The sequence below is a fragment of the Amphibalanus amphitrite genome, unplaced genomic scaffold (assembly GCF_019059575.1).
Source record: "Amphibalanus amphitrite isolate SeventyFive unplaced genomic scaffold, NRLGWU_Aamphi_draft 000458F_arrow, whole genome shotgun sequence".
In the NCBI taxonomy this organism is placed as follows: Eukaryota; Metazoa; Arthropoda; class Thecostraca; order Balanomorpha; family Balanidae; genus Amphibalanus; species Amphibalanus amphitrite.
This window is the reverse complement of record NW_024881952.1, coordinates 418,246-442,308: the sequence shown is the minus strand read 5'-3', so window position 1 is coordinate 442,308 and position 24,063 is coordinate 418,246. Positions and strand designations below refer to the sequence as shown.

General features: G+C 48.1%; 1 protein-coding gene across 1 annotated transcript; it reads left to right on the top strand.

Annotated features, from left to right (window-relative positions):
* The first annotated feature begins 13,580 nt into the window (after window positions 1–13,580).
* On the top strand, window positions 13,581–23,124 carry LOC122391859. The gene is made up of 3 exons (XM_043386160.1): window positions 13,581–15,977; window positions 16,693–16,764; window positions 23,083–23,124. The coding sequence occupies exons 1-3, from the start codon at window positions 13,581–13,583 to the stop codon at window positions 23,122–23,124; spliced, it is 2,511 nt and encodes an 836-aa protein (XP_043242095.1).
* Window positions 23,125–24,063: the final 939 nt, after the last annotated feature.

The following is a 24,063-nucleotide window of genomic DNA, read 5'->3' as shown; positions in this document are numbered from 1 at the left end:
TTCGACCTTTCGAGGTCAACATACATATGTTTCGATGCGGATCGACGAAAGGATCACGATGGTGCTATTAGTTTGTTCCTAGCTGGGATACCTTGAAAGTTATTCGAAAAAAAACTTCATATATATGTATAGTGCCGCTATTTTGACTTCCTTTTAGCTCCTGTGACGTCATCTTTGACCTGACCTGAAAATGACCTTAATAAAAGTTATAGACCTTATCCGTGTATACCCTTTACCGTTTACCGCTTGTCGCTATCTTGCTTTATTCTCGAGATCTCGCTGTCGCTCCCGCTCGTAATAATGGACAGGTCATAAAAATGACCTGACCTGAGGTCAACGCAGGGCGATAACCACTTATTTTATTACCGCATATGAATGACAATTGATAAGGCTTTAATCGTCATCAGACAAAATTGCAACTTTCAGTGGGGAAAGTATCAAGGTCACTCTTCGAAAAATAGGACAAAAGGTCACAAGATCAAAATTTTCAAAAATTGAAAATCCGAGATAGCCAAAATGTTTGTTGGTTGATTGTGAGTTGAATCATATGAAGTTTTTATCGTTAAAAAAACAATAGTTTCTGAGTTATAGGCCGCCAAACACAGGGCTGCAGCGCGAACTCCAAGAATTGCCCGAGGCTATATCTCGGAAACCGTTGTTCGAAGAAAAAAATCCTTGCCACAGCTGGCTTCCCCGCCCATCACAACCCATTAGACCAATTTTAAGCAAAAAATAAAATATGAGGGTGCAGGGCACTTGTCGATTTGTCGTGGAACGCCCCTCTCGTGCTTCTTCGCCGACTCACAAAGCGATGCTAAGGAAAACATACCATGTGGAGTTATAAAATCTATTATCCTGAATTCAGCGCTTTCAAACATAATCAGCGTGTCTTATATTGCACAGTCTATCAAATGCTGCAGAATCACTCGTTGTGGAAAAGTGCTGCTCCTGTAGCTTCCAGCCCAGTGTTCAAGTCCAGCTAAATCTATACCCTCCCTCCTCACTACAAATCCTAGGTCACGGTGGTATGCATTTGCACCAAACTGGCACGCTGCGCCAAGTTTACTGTTTGTCATGACAAATTTAGACTTGATTCGAACGATGTTACGTTGACAGGAATGTTTTGGCCATACATTTTTGTTTTTGATTTGGATGCGACCGGAAGTCTGTCGCTATATTCAGACGCATTTTACATTCTTCGATTGAAACAACGATAGCTCATGCATCGTTAGCTAACCTTCATAATGCAAATACTGTGCTTGACGGAAGTATCATATGAGGGAGGAGGGAATATTGAAGGACTACTAAGCACTTAACCGCTTTCTTTCCGTTAGCCATCTAGCAGCTTCGAAATTATGTAATTATGACCCATCTTCCTCGGTGAGTCGCATATCAGATCGTATACTTATCTCTCAACAGATTACTATTAGCTGGGTACAGGTAATGCACTAAGCAGTTCCTCGGCCGGGCCATATCTATCACCACTGCATTTCAAGGTCCTAGGAAGGACCTTCCTTGGGTTGTACCTCAAGCCGCTATGCGTAGCGCAATGTGGTTTGCGGTTTGCCGTACGGCTGCTGCATAATCCAGTGGCGAGATGGTATGTGCTGTCCCATCCAACGGCAGCCACAGACTGAAACTGGACAGCTATATTTGCCTCCCTGAAGCCGCAACGTGGCTTCTGTTAACCTGCAAAGCGCTGCAAGCCAGGCTATGTTCGCAGGATCGATACACTGCATAAATAGCTTTATTTTTAGTCTGTCCTAGAAGTGGAATAAATAGAGCAGAATTTCGTTTCGGCGGTCACAATGAAACTGACATGCACCATGCTATATCAGTCAACATCTTGACGTTCTTAAGAAGTCCAGCTTTCACATGATGCTGCAGTGAAAGAAAGTGACCTATAATTGATCTATCGGTGCACGAATGCTGCACAATGCTGCATCAATGATGGTCATTTGATGGTGGATATGGACCTGCAGTTTTTAGTGGTAATATTTTTGTTAGCATTCTGCTACTTTGTTAGTAAGGTGGTGCAATATATAGTGATTGAAGTTCATAGGAAACGCTCGCATATCTGCAACCGCAGCCCTGTATTTAGAATCATGAGTAGTGAAAGCAAAAAAAAAAAAAAAGTCTGTCGGTGCAATGAATTGAATGGAAACGTTTCGGGTAAACGTTTAGCTCAGCATTCGTTGGAACCAGTCGGTACCCGTCAGATGCGCTGGAGCTTAGTCGTATTTTTGTTCTCTTGCATTAACAATAATCACGGCACAGGCAACGTCCAATGACGGGAGAAGTCAGGTATTATATCATACTCAACTAGGAAGGTGTAAATGCATTTACAAGACCGAGATCATTACTGAATTTTTGAAGGAGGCAGAAGGCCGAGTCAAAAAACAGCTAGAACTGAGGTTTTGAAAGTTTATCACTGGCCGAGTATGGTATGAATTTTCTTAACTGAAGGGTAACGATGAATTTCTTTTCTAGACCGAAGCTTTTAGCCGATTTTAAATGAGGCCATCCAAAAATGTTGGCTGAGTGCAAACTGGTGTAAACTTTTGACTGTGACCGTCTGATCAATTTGTTTACACCAGTTAACACTACGCCTCTCCGGCTGTTTGTATTTGTACATATAGGCCAGGCATACACTCACATACACTCACATGTACACTCACATGTACACTCACATACATACAGGCATCCCGTCACATGTCTCATGCCCCGCCCCTCACACACATACTGCTTAGTACTTGGCATACTTCATGGCTCATCGACTTGTCGACTCGAGGTCGGCTCGTCACATGACAGTCGCCAGGGTTGAGCTATATTATCCAGCTACCTAAACGACGAATTCACACAAAAAGTTACACCACTTGCTATTCACTATGTCCATCGACCCGTCGATCAGCTACACTGTTGTGGATCGGGTCGGTCTTGCAGGCACATGCGGAAAAAGAGCTGAAGCTGGTGACGAGATGAAGCCTTGAAAAGTCATGCATGATGAGAGATCATTGCACCTGTCGCGCCGCGTTATCATGCTCTAACACCTGATGTAGTGTAACAGGTCAGATAATGAATGCGGTCGAACGGCATTCGTGGTGCGACGTGCCAGCCACATACAACAACTACTGCATCCTCTGTATGCGTACCATATGATGTTCGAACGTCTCAGTCCTCACAAATTCACATTCCCGTTTGACTGGGTGACTGTGAGCCTTGCATTTTACTGGCAGTGCTTCTTCTTTCCCTTTATTTCGTTTCATATGAAAAATGATGTTTCCATGGAGGTTTAATGCTTATGCACACAGTATAACTCATTTACCGGTACGAATCTTACAGGTCTCAAACTCAATTGTAAGTTGTACATACGCTCAGAATGAGGATGCTCTTTTTTGCATCCTGCCCAACTACATGACGTCGTCTTTTCATGAGGCTCATGGTGTGTACTGGATTATGAAGACCGGTGGATTTCACCCGCACCTCCTTCTAATGCGATATTATCTCCAGGATGCTGTAATACAATGACTGACGCCGACAACTTGACTGTGTCCTGGACGTAGCACGCGCGGTCCTGGGCGGCTAGTACTGCCCCTTCCATACGACCGCCGCCGCCATCGCCAGGTGATGAACTCGATCAGTCCTCTTCGTGGCCTCCGCCCCGCCTAGCCCCGCCCCGCCCCGCCCCGCCCCGCCCTGCCGAGACACAGCCCCGCCCACCGGGTCATGACCGGGCTCCCGCTGCCGTCTGACGTCACAGGCCGGACATGTGACGTCACCGCCCGCCGTCCGAGTGACGTCGCACAGGCGCCGGCCGGCCCCAGACGGAGCCGGATGTCCGTCTGTACGGGGAGGGGGGGGGGGGGTGGGGTCACCGGACCTAGTGGCCGTCCCCGCCCGACAGCCGAAGTTCCGAGCAGAGCGGATGGGCCAGGCCACCAAAACTGGTTTGAAGCACACGTGGCCGTTAGGTGATGTGTGCCCCACCTATCACTAATCGTGTCCTGGGGCGGACGGCGTGTCCTGTCATTGCATGGGGTAAAATTTACAGGTCGTTTTATCTTTCTAGCTCTGATCGGCGACTACCGCTCAAGGTTGATTCAAGGTTAAAGGTTGATGAGGCAAGCTCATATTTAGGCAAAGTCATCGGAGCTATGGAGCTATGTGTTTGTTTCACATTTAGATGAACAAACCACATTTATATGGCTACAACTACAATTTATGACGTTGCTTGGATCCGTGTCCTGTTTCATGTTTTTGTATTCACCCCTTTTACGTATTTAAGCGTTGCGTATTAGTTATTTGGGCTGACAGGCTCAAGTCTGTACTTAGGTATTGCACAGGACACTCGTGAAAATACGAGCCGGTAGGCGCAGCTGTCATTGTCACTGCAGTTTCCCATAAATTATATACCAGAGGTAACTGCGGTGTATTCCTAGGAATAGGCTCCCTTGTGCAGGCTTCTTTCGTTGGGGTATTGCTGGATGGTTTAATCCTTGTAAGTGCTAATTAAGATTTTATGATCGATGTATCACATGCTAGTTTAGCTTGTTTGTATGCTAAGCTTTTTATCGCCAGCAACTTGAATCTTTACAGACTCAATAGCCGACGTTCATTCATAGTCGTTTCTAAAATAGAAAACGTTAAGCTTCAATTTAATTTCGTAGCGATGTCTGTTTTTTTCAGGAAGTCCTAGCTCTAGATCACTGTCATACTCTTCTTGTTGGTTTTCTGTATGATTATCCCGCACCGTAGACAGTGTTAACAATTGCTTCTCCTGCAGAGAGAGAAAATTATCAGATTTCGTGTAAATGATTTGTTAAACGTCTAGACGATTAACAAACTGTTAAACGTTTAGTAGACATTTCGTCTAGTCTGAAACATGTCGTATTTTTATATGAAATGTATTTTGTACCTTCAAGCGCCCGAAAGAAATCGGCGGTACGGGATAAATTTATTAAACCGCTCGTAGCTAGAAACATCTTTTAAACGTCTCGCCGTTGAAAAGATTTGTTCTACCTACTCGCGGTTTCATAAACATTGTTTTTTATTGACTGCCATATGCGCTGGAATTAAATTTCAGCCCCCGACGCTCGGCGTCAACCATCTATTTGTTAAGCATGCCGTTTTTTATTCATCAAAATCGCTCTTTAGCCGAGGCCTGTAGTGAGGAGCTTGGGAGACGTTTGATTTTTTAAAGATAACACATTTTTTGGCGTTTCAGTCCTTTTAATCGTTAAAACAGAATCCAATGGGAGGCTACCAGATGCTGTGGAATTCCATATTTTCTTGCGTCAACATTTTACTTAAGTTTTAGATAATTCATTTACCCTTTCATCTCTTGGTTCAGGGACTATTTTGGGGTTGTACAGCTCCTCTGCTTTTGTAATCAATACCGAGTAAATGTTTTTTTTTTTTTTAAGATAACCTTTTGTTCAATGATTGCGAAATGCGAAAGGTTCCAAAGTAAATTACAAAATAAATATATTTCGGACACGGTCCTTCCTCAGTTCAGAATTGCAAATTAAGTCATTAGGTCACTGCAGCTACACAACAGCCGGATTGATAGTTGTTTTAAACTTCCAGTCTGAGGTCTCATCTTACAATGTAAGATTGCTTGAGGTTCTCGCTAATAAAATCATGGGTTGACCTTCCTTTTCTAATGGATTTAGAGTGTTAACGGCGTCCTTACTGGCCTACTGCTACTCGGCTCAGTTCATTGTTTATCTTGCCCGCAGAGGCCCATAATCAGCACTAAATAGCTGTAAACGCCATCAAGCAGCTTGTTTACGGTGTGGTGGCAGGGCTCCGGTATCTAATGCCCTGACCAGTTGTCTCTCTCGCGAGCCTGCGGCGGCGGCGGTGGGATGACCGTCCGTCAACGCCATCAGTGGTGGCATATACGGTTTCCGAGAAGCTGTTTTAGCCCCCGTCAGCCAGCTGTAGGAGCTGCTGGCGGCTGGGCCGCCTGGCCCATCCTGTGGTTTTCCGTTTTTTTTTCCTCTCAACATTTGCTGACAGCAGTGCAGGCGGTCTGACCTCAGCCGACTTAGCCGCGAGGTACGCTGACGCAACAGCGATGGAAAGCCATTTTGTGTAGGTCACGCAGCAGTGAGCTGCGATCTCTCCGCGTGCGATAACCAAGTTGCGCTGAATTCCCATCGAAAGATATGGGCGTGACGGACGCTGCGTAGTGAGCATGGTGTTGAAGTAGCAGCGATACGACGATTCAATCGAAATTTAATCCGATCCAATCTTATTCAACTCAATCAATGTCAATAACCCAGTACTCGGTGATCGTGCACCTTGAATAGATTGGATTTTTCAGTCTCGTGATAACTGAAAAAGTAGTGTCTATTGGATCTCATCTGATCTGAAAAACGTGGTGTAGCATTGCTAACGCAGCGTTTATTTTTATAGTGTTGTGTAGTTTATATGCTTCATGACTAACATGGCACCATTTTATATGTTAAATTCTCGCTAGAAATGTCAAATTTTGCTATGGCTTAGTCTTTTTGCTTTGACATCAAGCGCCGCTATTGTTACAATTATATAGGAATAGAGGATATCCCTCCGTTACCTTCCAAGGAAAGTTGACACATTTTGGTTTATACTATAGACAATGAGAGTTTATGAATAAGCCACTTAATCAGCTACCTAACCTTATCAACCTACCTTATCAGTTTTCAACGTGATATTTTGACCCAAGGTCGTGTATGGTGTGGGAGAAACGTGAGAAGAACGTCTCGTATTTTGCGATAAGATTATCGCTTGCAGCGTTACCGTTTTTCACTATCGATGAAGCCTGCATCAATGCTTTCGCCTTTCACGATGACTGGATGATAGCTGAAAAGGACACGCTCACGTAGGTATAGTTTCGCTGCTCATACCTTTTGCTTGTTTGCATGTGTGAGTTGAGCCAGTGTTCGGGCGAACCTCTTGTCAATATCGGTGATCCTAATGACCATCATTCAGATTGATTTAATATACGACATAAACATTTGTTTTTTATGATATTGTTCGGCTATAGATTACTACTTGTACTGTTTGAAATGTTCATGGCTAACATCAACAGATTGGAGCCATTTATCATTGTTTCCCGCCTTTGTTTTTAAACATCTTTGCCGCAAATGCTTCAATATTGAATCATAATTATCACGAACCTATGAACTTATCGCGTCATTTACATGCATTTTTTATGAGTAACAGACAGAAGGAAAACGGGTAGGTAATGTATACCTACATATTTAGCACATCTTGGACGCCGTTTCTTTGTCGCCAATTACGGCTCCTTGAATAATTGGTCATATAAAAATTCATTCATGAAATATTGGCGCTCAATGCTGCACACAATAAATAGCGAACGAATAACAAATATAATAATAACAACAATAGAATGATAATAAAATAAATAACAAATAAAGATTGCAATCCAATTTTTGTTGTCTTTGGTTGGAGCTTAATTATGGCTGCCGTCCTGTTGTTCGTTTGAGTAAAAATGTCTTGTTTAATGGTGGCGAAGCATTTACGATAGAGCTGTTAGGCGGTGTCAACGTGTACACAAACATCGTGACATTTGTTTTCTTCCGAAAGCGTTGATGTAATGCCCGTGTGATCCGCTAAGCACGTAACGCGGTAGGTGCCGGATGAAAGGCGCCGCTGCCACCGCCGCCACGGCCGGGCCAGACGTGTGAAAAAGTGGCCGGCTCGCCGCCTGCAAGAGCTGCTTTGACTTGTTCCGTCGAAAAAAGTTGTGTGCTTTCCAGGCTGGAGGTAGACGCTGCACGCTTCGCTAGCATTCATCTTGTGAGAGGCATGCACAAGAATGGGACTTAGGAGAATGCGAAAAGAATAATGGGTATTTTGATGTTTTTATTTCTAGCGGCAGTCAGGCCAACTGCCATCATTAGTTGCGTTTACATAGCATTTTTGACGAGGCTCTAGCTCATTTATTTTGCGATAATTTCGGTCCAGTGATCTTTGTATATTTAAAGGGGATAATTTTGTAAATTATAAAGCACCATTGGCACCTTTTGCAATATAACGGGTGAAGCTATTAGCTTGCAACAATCCCTATGTAAACGGGGCTATTGTTTAGTGTTGGTGTCGTGTCGCTGGCCGCGCGGTGGCCGGCTGGTGGTCCACCGCGCCGGCCCACCGTGTTTTAACTCTGGCCAAAAACTGGCCAGGACGCGAAATATCGACTATTTTTAAACGTTTTCAATTGGCCACTATCGTGTTCAAAAATGATCAGAGCATCTTTAACGACGGGAACTTTTATTCTCTTCTCTTTTGAAAACGTTGAAAATGTACAACAAAGTCAGACAATTCTCGAAAGCCAAACTTCGGCGAAAAAACGCAGAAACAGTCGCCTTGCTTCACGTCAACATCTTCGAGCTTTGGATTGACAAAACTATATAATTTGGGTACCAAACGATAGCGCGAGCTTTTAGCTTTGTAATGAGTTATAATTTATATAATTATGATGCATATAGGTGTTACATTTATTGATTTCCGTCAGCCCTTACATTGGCACATTTTTTTTGAAAAATGTCAATGTTCTAATAGAGCTACAAAAAATTGTACGCTAGTGTACGGTCTCTGACTACCACCACACTGTGGGTCGAGGAGTTGTCTATATGTCCTCAAAATTTCAGCTGCGCCTGAGTGCGCCGGTGTTGGGGGTGAACACTTTTTTGAACGAGTCACGTCTGCTCCTGCTGAGCCATGGGACGGTCGCTAGCGTGCGTCAAGGGAAAATGCTAGTACTCCTCGTTCATTCTCTCGTCTGTTGTGACGAGTTGGTGTCCCATGGAAGGTCGCCGACCTGTGTGCGACCTGACGTACCCTGGGGCGTAATCAGCTGACGGCACGACCCCCTACGACACGTGCCAGCTGCATTTTCATGTGCCGCGAGAAGAAAACAAAGGGTCTCCGGAACCGGAGACCGGACAATGTCGGTGAATGACAGTTGTTCATTCAAAAACTGCTAGCATTCCTATGAAACATACATTTCTTAAATATCAACAGCATTATCGGTGTAATTAATTAAGTACAGTACCTATAGGTATATAATAGGAACCTTGCACCCCATGGCTATTGCAGTAAATTCATAGATGGGCTCAGAAGCTGTATGGTCGCTACACACATGCTTCCTTGATAGCTTATAAATATATTTTAGTACCTGCTGAAGCGCAATTAAATATTCATTGTGCCCAGTTTAAGATGGGACTGTGAGGTGAAAGGTGACTGTATGAGACCTGCCACAGACCGCTGATCACGATGATCGGCTTTTGGTCGTCCATTACCTGTTTGCGTTCGGCAGGGTTACCATCGGCCTCTTCAGTCAGTATTACTACTTCGATGTTCTTCGATGTAGGTGGTATGGTATCATTAGTGCTGTCCACCTTTATGAAAAAGCATCAGTTTGCTGCAGTAAGCGTCAGTTAGTATGGCAATGAGGTGCTTTTACATGCACGTTGCATGTTACATAACGCACCATACAATAGGAATTGGTAAGAAGTTTTGGGATACATTCTACCATTTCACGTCATGCGATGGCGGATCCAGTGAAGGGCATAGTAGGTATTTGCCCTCCCCATAGCTGAATAGTGTCGGCAAGACTATCCTTTTGCCACTCCCAAAGCTTTTGGTGATGAGAAATATAATATAGCGTCGATGCCTATCTAGACGAAAAGCAGGTCTTTTTGTCACAATCATTTTGAGGGATGGAGCTGACCGCTCGCTGCTCATTGTTTAGGTCGGTATGCTGATAACAGATGGAACTCCCTGAACTACACGCATGCAGATTGCAGACGTAGTGAAGCTGTAGTCGCCGCTCTATAATTTGGAGGCGTCGTTCACTCGTTGTCCGGTGACTAAGGTGGCGCTGATGTTTCGAACATGTTTGTTGGTGCGCTCGGTGTATTGTCGCGGCGTTAGTTGTTGTCGTTTTCACTATGGAAGTTGGAGGAAGTCCGATGAGCTACGTTTGAGTTTGTGTCTGGACAGAGGATATGTGTCTAGATGTTATTAAGATCGAACCCAGACGCGTTAATTCCAGAAACCGTGTGAGAAAGGGCGCTGTCTGTGAGTAAGTCACGCTGGAAGCAAGAGTGACAATAAAGAGATGGCGCACGAGAGACATTTTTAGCGCAGATTGGGTTGATCAGACGCCTTGGGTCAGATAACAGAGAATTCAAGAACAAAGGAAGGCAGAGCAACAAATAATTAAAGCAGAGCAGCCAAAGTGGCAGCTATAGTTTCTGGAAGATCCGCTACTGGATGGCTTACTGTTACATACCTACATCTTGGACGCAATCAGCAGCGGAACCTGGTGGTGGTTTCGGAAAGCTCATCAGTCGTCACTGCCACCTGGAGCTGAGGTTTGGACTTGTAAACTTGCTGTGTTGTGCTAGATGGTGATTGAGAATGTTAACAGTGCCAACATGTATGCTAAGTGTTGATCATTGATGTGTACTTGCATGATGCAATGTGCTGACTGCTGATCACGTACTATGCCCCTTTTGATGCCGCTGAGTGGGATTGTAGATTGAGCCAGCTGTTTGTAGCACACATAAGCTCTCACAATGGCAGATGGGGACAAGCTGACTTTGGATTCATTGCTCGTGGCTGACTTAAAAAGGGAACTAGCAGCTCGGAACCAGGATGTGGCTGGTACTAAGGGAATTCTGAAGGATAGGTTGAGGCAGTGCCTTATGGAAGATGGGTTAGATCCAGAAGAATTCAGTTTTGTTAGGCATGGTGATTCAAATCCCCTTCCTGAAGATTCTCTTCCCCAAGGTCACACCTCTTCTGCTGGTTCTAGTAAGAGTGGGAGCTCGGGTCAGTCTGGTTCCATAAGGTTAGAGAGGGCGAAACGAGCAGCTAAGCGTGCTGGTCTGAGAGCAAGGTGTGAAGCACTGAAGATTAAGCAGAAATTCATGGAACAAGAGTTGGAGATGCAAGAGAAGCTGGAACATGAGGAGCAAATGGTACGTCAGAAGAAAGAAAGGGCTGAAGCAAGCATGAAGCTGAAAAGAGAAGAAATGGAACTGCAAGTGTCCATGGCAGAAAATGAAGCAGAACTCAATAGTCTAATGCTAGATGAAGTCAGCCAACATGAATTGAAGCAGTCAGTCATGCAAATGGATGCCCAAATGCCGCCTGTTGTAGTCTGTGCCCAGTCTGATGCTTACCGGAACCCTTCCTCCCTGTTTGCAGGCTGCGGGCCGCTGCCCACCTATGGGCTAGCTCCCCCTGCTTCCCTGCCAGCTGGGGGACTGAGTGCTCCTGGCCTGACGACTGGAGGTGGAGGTCTGGGTGCTGCTGTCCTGCCAGCTGGAGGGCTAGGTTCAGCGAGCCTGGCGGCTGGAGGAGTGACCGCAACTGGCCTGCCGGCTGGAGGACAGGGTGCGGCTGGTCTGCCCGCTGGGGGACTACATGCTCCTGGCCCGGTGACTGGAGGCAGGGTTGCTGCTGGCCTGTCGGCTGGAACATTGGGTACGACTGGCCTGGTGACTGAATATGGGAGTGCAGATGGCCTGCCGGCTGGAGGACTGGGTGCTCCTGGCCTGATGAGTGGAGGTCTGGGTGCTCCTGACCTGCCGGCTGGAGGACTTGGTTCAGCTGGAGGAGTGGACGCAACTGGTCTGCCCCTTGTGGGACAGAATGCTGCTGGCCTGCCGGCTAGAAGAATGGATGTGGCTGGCCTGGCAACCAGAGGGCTGGATGCTGCTCCCCTGCCGGCTGGAAGAACGAGTGCAGCCGGTCTGATGCTTGGAGTAATGGGTGCGACCGGCCTGCCAACTGGAAGCTGGGATGCTGCTGGCCTGTCAGCTCGCCTGCCGCCAGCTAGAGGACTGGGCTTGGCTGGCCTGCCGACGGCTGGAGGACTGGGTGTAGCCGGCATTACTGATGAGGGACCAGCTGCTGTTAGCCTGCCGACTGGAGCGCGGGAGCTGCCAGCTGTTTCCAGCTCATTTGCCGGTCCTCAAACCTGTCCAGACAGGTCACAGTCCTCCCTTGCTTCTCAGGACGTCCTCAGTCAGCTAGCCAGACAGCTCTCTAGAAACACGTTGCCACCTGCTGAGGTACCAATGTTTGATGGAGATGTTATGCACTACCCGTCATTTCAGCGTGCGTTTGAAGCAAGGATAGCTAGAAGAACAGAGGACCCAGGAGAGATGCTATACTATTTGGATCAGCACGTCACAGGTAAAGCCAGGGAGCTCGTCAGAAGCGCAATGCACCTCGAGCCAGCAGCAGCATACAGGGAAGCATGGGGGCTGCTGGAGAGGCGCTACGGCTGCCCCACAAGAGTGGCCCACTCATACATAGAAAAGGTGGCTTCTTGGCCTCCTGTGAAAGCTAGCGTCGCGTTGTTAGATGATTTCTCCATCTTCCTGGTTGGATGCAAAAATGCGATGCAGAACACCCCAGGCTTAGAAGAGCTTGACAACCCTCAGATCATGAAGACCGTGGTTGAGAAGTTGCCGTCAAATATGCAAGAAAGGTGGCGCCGAATCGCGCACCACATTACGCAGACTGAGGCAAGACGACTGAAGTTTGAGGACTTGGTGGAGTTTGTTGACAAGGAGGCGGCCATTGCCAGAGATCCAGTGTTCGGAAGAGAAGAGCCCAAAGAAGCACACAGAGGGAGGATGACGAGCAGTAACGTCACCAAGAGGTCGAGCTTTGCGACTTCGGCTCAAAGCACAACGGCGATGGACAGCTCGCGTGGTCCAAGGCGATGCTACTTTTGTAATGGTCCTCACCTCTTGCACATCTGTGACAGCCTGTCTCAGAGGAGCATGGAGGAACGCACAGCCTTCGTCAGAGACAGAGGACTCTGCTTCGGTTGTCTCGGTGCCGGTCACGTTGTCAGTCAGTGTCGTAGGAGATCTATCTGTCGCGTGTGCAATGGAAGGCACGTGACGTTGTTTCACGATGATGACCGGCAGACGGCTGTGAAGCAAGCCAAAAAAGACCGGCCGAGTACGAAAGTAGCATGCAGAAGTCAGGAGGAAGCTCAGCGACCAAGTGTCGGGGTGCAAGCATCCAGCGCCCATGTCAGTGCAGCCACGTCGGAAGGTGGCGGGTCAATGAACATCGTGCCGGTGAAGATTTTCCCCTCTGGTCGACAGGCACGTGCCGTGACGACATATGCCTTCCTGGACAACGGCAGCTCAGCGTCGTTCATCGACTCAGCTCTGCTGGCGAAGTTGGATGTTCCCAGTACTCGGCGTACTCTGGCCCTGACGACCGTATCAGGGAAGAAGCTTCTGCACACACAGGTGACAGGAGGATTGGAAGTGAGCGATCTGGATGGAGTCAGTAGCATTCCTCTTCCTCCGTTATACACGTTGGACGGCTTACCTGTGTCCAAGGAAGAGATTCCAAGACAGAGGGATGCAGATGAGTGGCCTCACTTGAAGGGTATCAGTCTACCAGAAGCAGGTCAAGATGTTGAAGTCGGTCTCCTCATCGGCTACAATTGTCCCAAGGCATTGGAGCCTTTGGAGGCTGTGAGAAGTGAGGACGAAGGGCCGTATGCAGTGAGAACAGTCTTTGGATGGACCATGGCCGGCCCCAGAAAAGGAAGTACTCCAGGATATGAGAAGCAGCACAGAGCCAGAGTCCATCGCATCAAGATTGACCAGAAGCCCGATGAGCTAATCAGGGATCTGTACAACGCAGAATTCGGCGATGACATGTCAAGCACCGAGCTCGGGTTGTCACAAGAAGACCGACAGTGGAAGAAGAAGGTGGAAGAGAGCGTGAAGCTCAAAGAGGGGCACTACGAGATCGGCCTTCCCCTCAAGGATGACGATGTCCGGTTGCCGAGCAACAGAAACATGGCCTTGCGGAGGCTGTGCAGTCTCGAGAGGAAGCTGAAAAGGGACACGAAGTTCACGGAGCACTACACGACCTTCATGAAGAATCTCCTGGACGAAGGTTATGCTGAGGAAGTACCCGAGGGAAACTTGAGCCGAGAAGATGGGCGTGTTTGGTACGTACCCCACCACGGGGTGTACCATCCACACAAGCCAGACAAAGTCAGGGTGGTCTTCGACTGTGCGGCCAGGCACGGCAATGTCTCGCTAAATGATGTGCTGCTCCAGGGCCCCGACCTTACTAGCTCTTTGTTGGGCGTGCTTCTGCGCTTCCGCACAGAGCCGGTGGCTTTCATGGCAGACATCCGCTCGATGTTTTATCAGGTCACAGTGCCGGAATCAGACAGAGACCTGTTGCGGTTTCTGTGGTGGCCCGAGGGAGACATCAGCGCCGAACCGAAGGACTTCCGGATGAAGGTTCACATCTTCGGAGCCAGTTCGTCACCAAGCTGTTCAAACTTCGCCTTGAGACGGACTGCAGATGATTGCCGGAGTCGCTACAGTGCTGAAGCAACCGACACAGTTCGCAGGAACTTCTATGTTGATGATTGCCTGCGGTCAGCATCATCAGAGGAAGAAGCGCGCCTCATCGCGACAGAAGTACAAGCGCTCTGCGCAGAAGGGGGATTTCACCTAACGAAGTTTGTTGCTAACAGGAAGTCAGTTCTTCAGGATCTCGCTCAACAGGACTGCAGCCAGAAGATGGCCGTGGACGTGGACAAGGACGTGTGCCAAAATGAAGAAAGGGCGCTCGGTGTGCGGTGGAAAATTGACGATGATGCGTTAGGATTCAGCGTAAAGACCAGGGAAGTCACAGCCACCAGGAGAGGAATTCTGTCGGTCATCAGTTCCATATATGACCCGCTGGGAATCGCAGGCCCGTTTCTCCTGCGAGGTAAACAGCTCCTGCAGGGCCTATGCAGACGTGAAATAGGGTGGGACGACAGGATTCCAGACGACGAGGCAAGGATGTGGAAGAAGTGGCTGGAGGAGCTACCGAAGCTATCTGAGGTCACCGTGGACAGATGTCTGAAGACCCCAGAGTTCGGGTGTGTGACGAAGAGCCAGCTGCATCACTTCTGTGATGCGAGTGAAGGGGGCTATGGAGCAGTGGTCTATCTCAGACAGGAGAACGAGGAAGGAAGAATCCACTGTGCCTTTGTGATGGGCAAGTCGCGTGTCGCTCCACTGAAGAAAGTCACAGTTCCTCGTTTGGAGCTGTCAGCAGCGACGACCAGCGTACGTCTGAACACCACGGTGCAGAGGGAGTTGGACAGCGTAGACGTACATGAGACGTTTTTCTGGACGGACAGTACAGCAGTCCTCCGCTACGTAAACAACGACAAAGTCAGGTACCAGACATTCGTCGCAAACCGGCTGGCCGTCATCAAGGATGGTTCAACTGCATCACAGTGGAGGTACGTACCGTCGCAAGACAACCCTGCCGACGACGCATCTCGCGGCCTTCACAGTGACACGCTCCGTGAACGAGCTCGTTGGCTTCACGGACCAGAGTTCCTGTGGGAGGACGAGAGCCAGTGGCCCCAGATGCCATTCAGCGCTGTCTCTGCTGTAGCAGAAGACGATCCTGAGGTCAAGCGAAAGGCGGTCTGCACCGCGACACTGAACAGGGAAGAAGAGGTGAGCCCGACGGACAAACTCATCAGATACTTTTCCTGCTGGCACCGCTTGAAAAAGGCCGTCGCGTGGGTTCTTCGAGTGAAGACGATGCTTCAGGATCGACGCAGAAAACGACTACGAGGCCTGCAACAGGATGTCGGAAAAAATGAGAAGCAGAAGTTGCGTCTGCTGACAACGGACGAACTGCAGGAAGCTGAAGACGCCGTCATCAGATATGTTCAGCGACAGTCATTCCCAGAGGAGGTGGCTCTGATGGAAGGGCTGGCAGACGAGACGAGAGGATCGACATCCCAAGCTGAGAAGAAGCTGAGGAGATCCAGTAGACTTTATGGTCTGAATCCTGTCGTCAAGAACGGAATCATGAGAGTTGGAGGCCGGCTGCAGCGCTCCGAGTACCCGTACGAGTCGAAGCATCCGGTGATCCTGCCGAAGCGTGGACACGTGAGTGAGCTACTCATTCGGAACGCTCATGAGACGCTGGGACACCAGGGAAGAGAGCACGTCCTGGCCAGGCTTCGAGCGCGTTACTGGATCATCTCGGCGAACTCAGCGGTACGATCCCTTCTCCAAGGGTGCGTATCGTGCAGGAGACGTCAAGCCAGAGTGGTCACACAGCTGATGTCGGATCTCCCAGAAGATCGTGTCACTCCCGGTGATCCGGTTTTCACAAATGTAGGTGTCGATCTCTTCGGTCCATTTGCTGTCAAAGTTGGAAGGAGACAGGAGAAGCGGTATGGGGTGATCTTTACCTGCATGGCAGTAAGAGCAGTACACATTGAAGTGGTCAGCAGTCTGTCCACAGACTCATTCATCAACGCCCTCCGTAGGTTCGTGTCAAGAAGAGGTCCCGTCCGTTCGATGAGGTCAGACAACGGGACGAACCTCGTTGGAGCTGAGCGTGAGCTTCGCCAAGAGATTGAAAAGATCAACCAAACTGCCGTACATGAAGTCATGTTGAGAAGAGGCATCGAGTGGCAATTCAATCCCCCAGGCGCCAGTCACTTCGGAGGGACATGGGAACGCCAGATTAGGTCCATCCGGAAGATTCTTGGTGCCATACTGGGACAGCAGCGTCTTGACGACGAGGGACTCCACACGATGCTCTGTGAAGTAGAATGTATTCTGAACAGCCGGCCACTCACGTGCGTTTCTTCAGATGCTGGTGATTTGGAGCCAATCACTCCGAATCACTTTCTTCAGCTTCGTGGTGGCGCGGCAGATGCACCAGGTACGTTCACGTGCGACGATATCTACGGCAAGAGATGGCGTCACGTTCAGTACCTGTCTGGACTGTTCTGGGCGAGGTGGGTCAAGGAATATCTGCCGACGCTCCAGAAGAGACAGAAATGGACAAATATCGAGAATAATCTTTCTGTTGATGATGTAGTGTTAGTTGTAGGCGAAGGTCCCAGGGGTCAGTGGAAGCTCGGTAGAGTTATTGACACATACAAAGATGACAGAGGTTTTGTGCGGAAGGTTGTAGTCCGTGTTGGACATTCTGAGTACATGAGATCGATCTCTAAGCTCATCAAACTGTGCTAAGTGTCCTGTTAAGTTGTAGGAGGATGTGATGCTGTTCTCAGGTGGTTGTGCTTTCTTTGAGCTGTGATGTAGCTTGGCTTGGCACGCATCGTTCTCAGAAAGTGATGTATGTATGCAGGTGTCGCGCTTACATGTCTTGAAGTGCGATTCGCGATTGTTAGCAAGTGTCTGCGAGATGTTTCGCTACTAAGAGGAAACTGCTCAGTTCGTTTGTGCTGTGATTGTTGAATCCGGGTGGATTCAAAGGGGCGGGTGTAGTCGCCGCTCTATAATTTGGAGGCGTCGTTCACTCGTTGTCCGGTGACTAAGGTGGCGCTGATGTTTCGAACATGTTTGTTGGTGCGCTCGGTGTATTGTCGCGGCGTTAGTTGTTGTCGTTTTCACTATGGAAGTTGGAGGAAGTCCGATGAGCTACGTTTGAGTTTGTGTCTGGACAGAGGATATGTGTCTAGATGTTATTAAGATCGAACCCAGACGCGTTAATTCCAGAAACCGTGTGAGAAAGGGCGCTGTCTGTGAGTAAGTCACGCTGGAAGCAAGAGTGACAATAAAGAGATGGCGCACGAGAGACATTTTTAGCGCAGATTGGGTTGATCAGACGCCTTGGGTCAGATAACAGAGAATTCAAGAACAAAGGAAGGCAGAGCAACAAATAATTAAAGCAGAGCAGCCAAAGTGGCAGCTATAGAAGCGTTGTAAAGTCACCGGCGCGGCGGTGGGTCGAGGTCACCGAATGGATCGGAAACTTTTGCCCTCTACAAACGGATTAGCTGGATCCGCCCCTGACGTCATGTGACGTAAAACATACAGGACTCTGGACTTACTAAAGTGGAGACAGGGCCTAACACCAAGTTGATATCAAATCATACGTTTGAAAATGTTTTTTTTTTTAATAAATATAAAGATTGTAGGTCCTATATGAATAAATCCTATATAAGAGCATTCAAGGTCATCTGAGGTCATCAATGCTAATTAACAAGGTCATGTCCTCAACCTTGACTTGCCTCGTCGATGAGCCTTGCTCAGACTTACGATTACTATAAATTTACAGATACCTAAATGCTCGTGCATTCATAGCTAGAATATGACACAATATTTGTATATGTTTCGTGACACTTATGACGTCATAAACAAGTACATGAGCATCTGGTCCGACACATTTTGCACTTTAAATGATCGTTAGTCTCCAACGTTTCGTTTGAGCCCAAAAACACGTCTGTATCTCATATAGTTTCTTAGTTACGAGCCCTGGCCAGTTTTGATCCCGAGTTAAAACATAGTGCGGCCGGCCGACCAGTGAGCGGTCATCGCCCGAGGCTGCCGACCGGTCACGTGACCAGGCGCGGGAGGGCGGACGGGATGCGCCGAGCTGCGGCCGGCGGCTCTTATACGGCCGTGGTTGGGAGAGCTGTTGGGACCGCGGCGCCGGTCGGACGCGGTGCGCGGCCGTCTCACTTGATTAGGGATTGCTCGATATTGGTTACTCGTCTTGTCTCTTGATTTGCTTTCGTTTGTCTCCTCCTCTTTTAAAATATATCTGGGTCGAGCTTCACTTCTTTCTTCCTTCGCGATAACCACACACTACAATTAGGTACGTGCATGTTATAGTTAAAGAAGGAAAGGAACTCAGAAGACGCACACCAATATTACTGATTGGACTTACGAGTATGCTGCCACGTTTCCCATCTCTTTTTCTCCTAAAAAGCATTCATGAGCTACATTGGATTTTATTTGATGCTGAATTGTTTTCGGCTTTGACTACATGTCGGTATGCAAGCAACATATCCTCTACCTTTTACACAATGACTATTGATTTTAGAGGTGAAAACTGATAAAAAGCTGCTGGCTTGTGGCTGAAATAAAAATATTATAATGCTTTCCGGCGGCTTTTATCGTATTGTCCTTTTACTCGTATGCGTGTCAATCGACAGGCGTATGACGCGCTCTTCATAGAGAGTTACATGCATCTTGAAGTCCCAAAAGGGCGCCCAAGGGCTGTTATGGTTCCAGCTGGGGTCTTCATTCGCTGTTATTGGTTGTAAAAAAAAAAACGGGAGAGGTTTTGCACGCAGGTGCAAAACCTCTCCACCTATTGTTCAAAACCTATTGTTTTCTCCACACGAGGAGAAAACAATATGTTTTACTCCCCAACTAAGCAGCTGCACTGGTACGGTGGTCTGTCTCTGCATCCCGTGTGTGTGAGGGGGGAGGGGGGGGGGTCCAGTTAGCTTTATTATGTTTTTTGAAAGAGTCGCACTCCTAGATGTGTCACCTGCCTGCTGTGTAAAACACTGCACTAACTCATTTATGTCATAACTTCTGACGAGAACAGGACCATATTGCGTCAGCACCCCCGAAACTGTTTATCTCCATGGCAGCGGTGTGGAGATACTACTCCTCGGCTGTCCGACCCTGCAGAGGCCGAGAGACAAAAATTGGCCCGTTTCACCAGGTGTGTGCCGGCTGGGATCTGTGCATTGCACAATGCGGTCCTGTGTGCACATGGTCCCACGGACTAGCGCGGTGCGGCGCGGCGGCGTCCTGTCTTCTGCGCAGCGGCGGCCCGGTGACACGGTCGGCCCGTGTGCGGGTGGACGGGGCTGAGACCGGTCGGCACCGCCGCGTTACCAGGTCAGGGCCCACCGAGGGCCTCAGCACAGACAGCTGCGCCACCGCCCGGCCACACTTCATGGAACCGCCGACCGCGCTCATCTGGCACTTTTGGCGCTTAGCGCTATGGTCAGATAATTTGTGTGGTGCGGGTAAAGAAAGTCTGATTGATCATTGAAATCACACCAATAACTCTTTTGTGATTTTAGAGTGGTGCAGAATCGTACGATATATCAAAAGACCTATAAATTTGTCGTGGTTGAGCGAATACCAAAGGTTTAGCTTATTGACCTTGGTTGGAATTTTAAACCCATGAGTACCAATCAATCTCGCATTGCTAAGAAAATTTTGCAAGCAGTGCCACATAGCTGAATGGATGATGATCGCATTTAATCCACCGCAATGCGAGATCAAGTGCACAACTCTAAGAACATTAAAGTCACTGGCTTTTGTAGTCTATCTTATATAAGCAAAGTGGAGCAGCTAAGTCTGCGCTGTTCACCCTATACCAACCTTGTCACTGTTAGCACTGTGCCGTATTTTGATCTATGCAAACTCAGATGTCTTTTTATGAATGATAGTGTGCAATACATCTGGGATAATTTGAGTTCCCAAATTCGTGCATGTGCTGGGTAGCAATGAATCGTCCACCTTTCGTTCTCACCTCTTTAATCTATACTTTTTCACATCCTTCAGACTTGTTTCTGTCCATGCATGCCTAATTATACATTACATCTGTATTGTTTGCCCTGTAGCCCCTCTTTCCATTTGGTACTGAAAATTAATTAGCTGTAAACAAATGTAGTCCGCCTTTGATGACCATTGTACCACGCCAGGCCGGAATGGCCCAGACAATATTGGCAGATATTGTTTTTCTAGTAATGGTTCATGGATAGTGGATACCGTCTTAGAATTCGCCGATGAGAACACTTGCGTGTTAAGGAGAAAGGTCAGGCTCTGATTAGTGCTGTGTTCCTCCGAATGCTCGAGACTGCCAGCCACAGACATCATAGTTTGTGGGGCTGGAAATCTGTTACTTTTTATGTTTCATTTTTCTTTTCATCCTCATAAACTATTCACGAAAATAGCCATGAATCATACGCTATTGACGCATGCTCCAAAAATTTCCTTGAAACACAATTTGTTGAAATGTGATCACTTCTGTGAAATGTGTTCACTTTCTTGTTTTGTTTATTCACTTTCAGAACGACTTTCGACCTGTTTCGTCGTTACGGGCCTCGTCCAGTGATACCTGCTCACGCTGAGGTACGGACTATCAGCGGAGAAGCGGCAACATCTGCGGTGCCGTGGCGGTAGTTTATAGGCCACATTTCATGCTCGGAGCTTACCAATTCTGTGCATGGGCATCAATTTTGGGCAACCTTCAGTTCCTAAATCATACTCTAACGTCTGAATTAGAGACAAACTGACCGCATAAAAATGATCTCCCGGTATCTGTATTTTCAGCTACAGTATTTATAGTAATTGCGGTGCGATCTCATGCATTATGGATATTTTGTGCACATTCCTGCTCCATGATCCCCTTTAACGACACAAAAATGGTATATTTTCCATGGCTTTCACGTGAATGTGTTGGCGGCCGTGCAGACTGAGATTGTCAGTTGGCAGCTCTGTTTTGATAAGGTGACGTCATGTGGGCGGAGCGTGTCCTTCACCAGTCTTACGGTCCGGTCGCGCCTTATGAAGTGTGCCTGATCCAGCCGTCTGCTCACAGTGCCCCAACAAAAATACACACTTCAGCCCCTATGTCATGGCAACTGTCAACACGCCCAATCCCCGAAATGTTGTGTCAACTTCTATGCCAGCAAGGGCAAGTCTATGACAAACACACATGTTTCTGGGTTAAAAATATACCAAACAATGCATTTTAACTCCTTTCGCTCTTTTGTTCATATTCTGGACGAAAATGCAGGATGGCACTCGTTGGAAGACAGGGAAAAGTGAATTAAAATCAATTGTGGACTTTGGGCTAGTTCCTTGACCATTTTTCGTATGCTGGTAACTGGATGGGATGCCAATAAGTTCAGATTAAAGATACGATTAGATACATATAACAGCTATAGCCGATGACTTGATTTTACGCATGGGTTACATCACAGGCCTATAATAAGTACACATCTCGCGTGAATTGTGGCTGTAAAACAAATGTTGGGCTACATCATAATGTTTAACTGAAATGTATACTTGCCATCGGAACGCAGCTGATAGACAGATGTTTTCAGACTTTATTCGAGGTATCGACTTTCTGCAGCAGAAGGTGTGGCCTCATTCTATTTGCATGTGTCACGTTCCACGTTCGTGTTGTTGAAGCTCCCCAACCTCATTTTAGCCATGTAAACCGCGAAGGTCGGACATGAGTTGATATCTACGACGAAAACAACATGAGCAGCCGTTAATTTTTTGTAGATGATGCACACCAAATCGTATTACTGCTTATGTAATAGTGTAGTGATTTGTTTATTGTTTACTGTTATGTTTATTGTTTACTGTTAAGTCATACTCATAATATTCCCAGTTCTATTCTATCTGAAGCCTAAAGTGTTCCATGGTGCGTTCGTCGGAGTCGGTCCGAGCGCCTGCGTTGTAGGCGGACCCGCTGAACACAGCACAGGCGACCCGCGCGCCATCTCCCGGGCAGCTGAGCCACTGAGCTGCATCCCTCACCGGTGCGGCGAAGCGGGCTCACCCGTGCTCACTGCTCACTGCTCACACTCCCACGAGCCGTGGAATATGTGTCAGATTGGCGATTACAATATCGCTCTCTGTCACTCAAATGCTGGTTTTAATTTTCAATTTAGAATCGCGGAGCGCTCATAGTCCCGCAGTCTGTGTTTGTCTCGAGTATCTTCCACGAGTTTAGTGAGAGCCCGTGTGCTGGAGAATGCGCAATGTCGGCATTTACGGTACCCGTAGTCCTTCAGTTCCTTTTTCCCTTCCAATATAAAAAAAAAACATTTTTCAAGTTGTCCCAGCAAAGGGCCCTTTTATTGACATCAACGGTAACCACGAGTTATTACACATTATACCTAACGCAAATCATACGGCACACACAAATAAACAATATTTTGCGATATCGCAAACATGTGACACGTTGCCTGTAGTCAAGAGGTAAAACGAAACCAAGTTGTTATTTACATATGTACAAAACAAAGTGGCATGACTGACCCGTCACAGAAGGTCATGAATTCATCCATCGAAATGGCAACATTGATCGCACGGCTATTGAAAAGGAAGCAAATGAACTAAACACAGTGACGGCAAGCGTGCGGATGATCCAACTAGCTGCACTGCCAGCCGTTAGGTAACCAGTCGGCGCTAGCCTTACCGCCGGGCTGATGGCACTCCGTAGATCTTGTCGCCGGGTTGTCCGCAGGTCGTGTCACCGGGCTGTCCGCAGGCTGCTGCCGCCGGCTGAGCGGGGTCAAACCAGGGCTGTTGGCAGCCGGATGGCCAGGAGCAGGAGTGCCACTGTGGCCACTGCTGCCAGTGCTGCTGCTGCTGCAGGAACTGCTGCTGCTGTTGCTGCTGCCTGTGCCTCTGCTGGTTTTGTTGCTGCTCTTGAAGGTGCTGACACTCCTGCATTCGCTGCTGCTGGTACTGCTGCTGCTGCCTGTGCTGCTGCTGCTGCATGAGAAGCTGCTCCTGTTTCAGTTGCTGCTGCTGACACTGAAAGAGCCTGCACTCCTGCATTTGTTGCTGCTCCTGCCAGCACTGCTGCTGCTGCTGCTGCTGCTGCTGCTGGCACTGCTGCTGTTGGCACTGCTGCTGTTGCTGTTGTTTCAGTTGCTGGGACTGATGCTGAAGATGCTGATAGTCCTGCATTGGTGGTTGTTGCTGCTGTTCGTCTGGCTGCCGCTGTTGCTGGTACTGCTGATGTATCTGCTGGTGCAGCTCCTGGTGCTGACAGCACTGCCATTGGTTCCATTGGGGCTGCTGCAGGTGACACTCTTGCTGTTGTTGCTGTTGTTGCTGTTGCTGCTGCTGCAGGAGCTGCCGTTGCTGGATCTGCTCTTGTTGATGATACTGGTTCTGCTGCTGCTGCTGCTGCCAGCGCCGCCGCTGTTGCTGCCACAGCTGGAGGTTCTGACACTCCTGCATCCGGTGCTGCTGCTGCTGCTGCTGCTGCTTATCTGACTGTTGTTGATGCTGCTGCTGCTGCTGCTGCTGCTGCTGCTGCTGCTGCTGCTGCTGCTGACAGCATTGCCATTGGTTCAGTTGATGCTGCTGCTGATGCTGGAACTGCTGTTGCTGCCCATGCTCTTGATGATACGGCTGTTGCCACTGGAACTGTTGCTGCCGCTGTAACTGTTGCTGTAGTTGCTGTTGCTGGTGGTAGAGGTGCTGCTGTTGTTGA

What these genes read in the sequence shown, in the direction of transcription:
- LOC122391859 (XM_043386160.1), top strand. Translation starts at nt 13,581, where the DNA reads ATGGCCGGCCCCAGAAAAGGAAGTACTCCAGGATATGAGAAGCAGCAC. An exon ending in TCCTGCCGAAGCGTGGACAC is followed by an intron (nt 15,978 to 16,692) that starts GTGAGTGAGCTA and finishes GCGTTTCTTCAG; the next exon opens with ATGCTGGTGATTTGGAGCCA. An exon ending in TGGCGCGGCAGATGCACCAG is followed by an intron (nt 16,765 to 23,082) that starts GTACGTTCACGT and finishes GGTTGTCCGCAG; the next exon opens with GTCGTGTCACCGGGCTGTCC.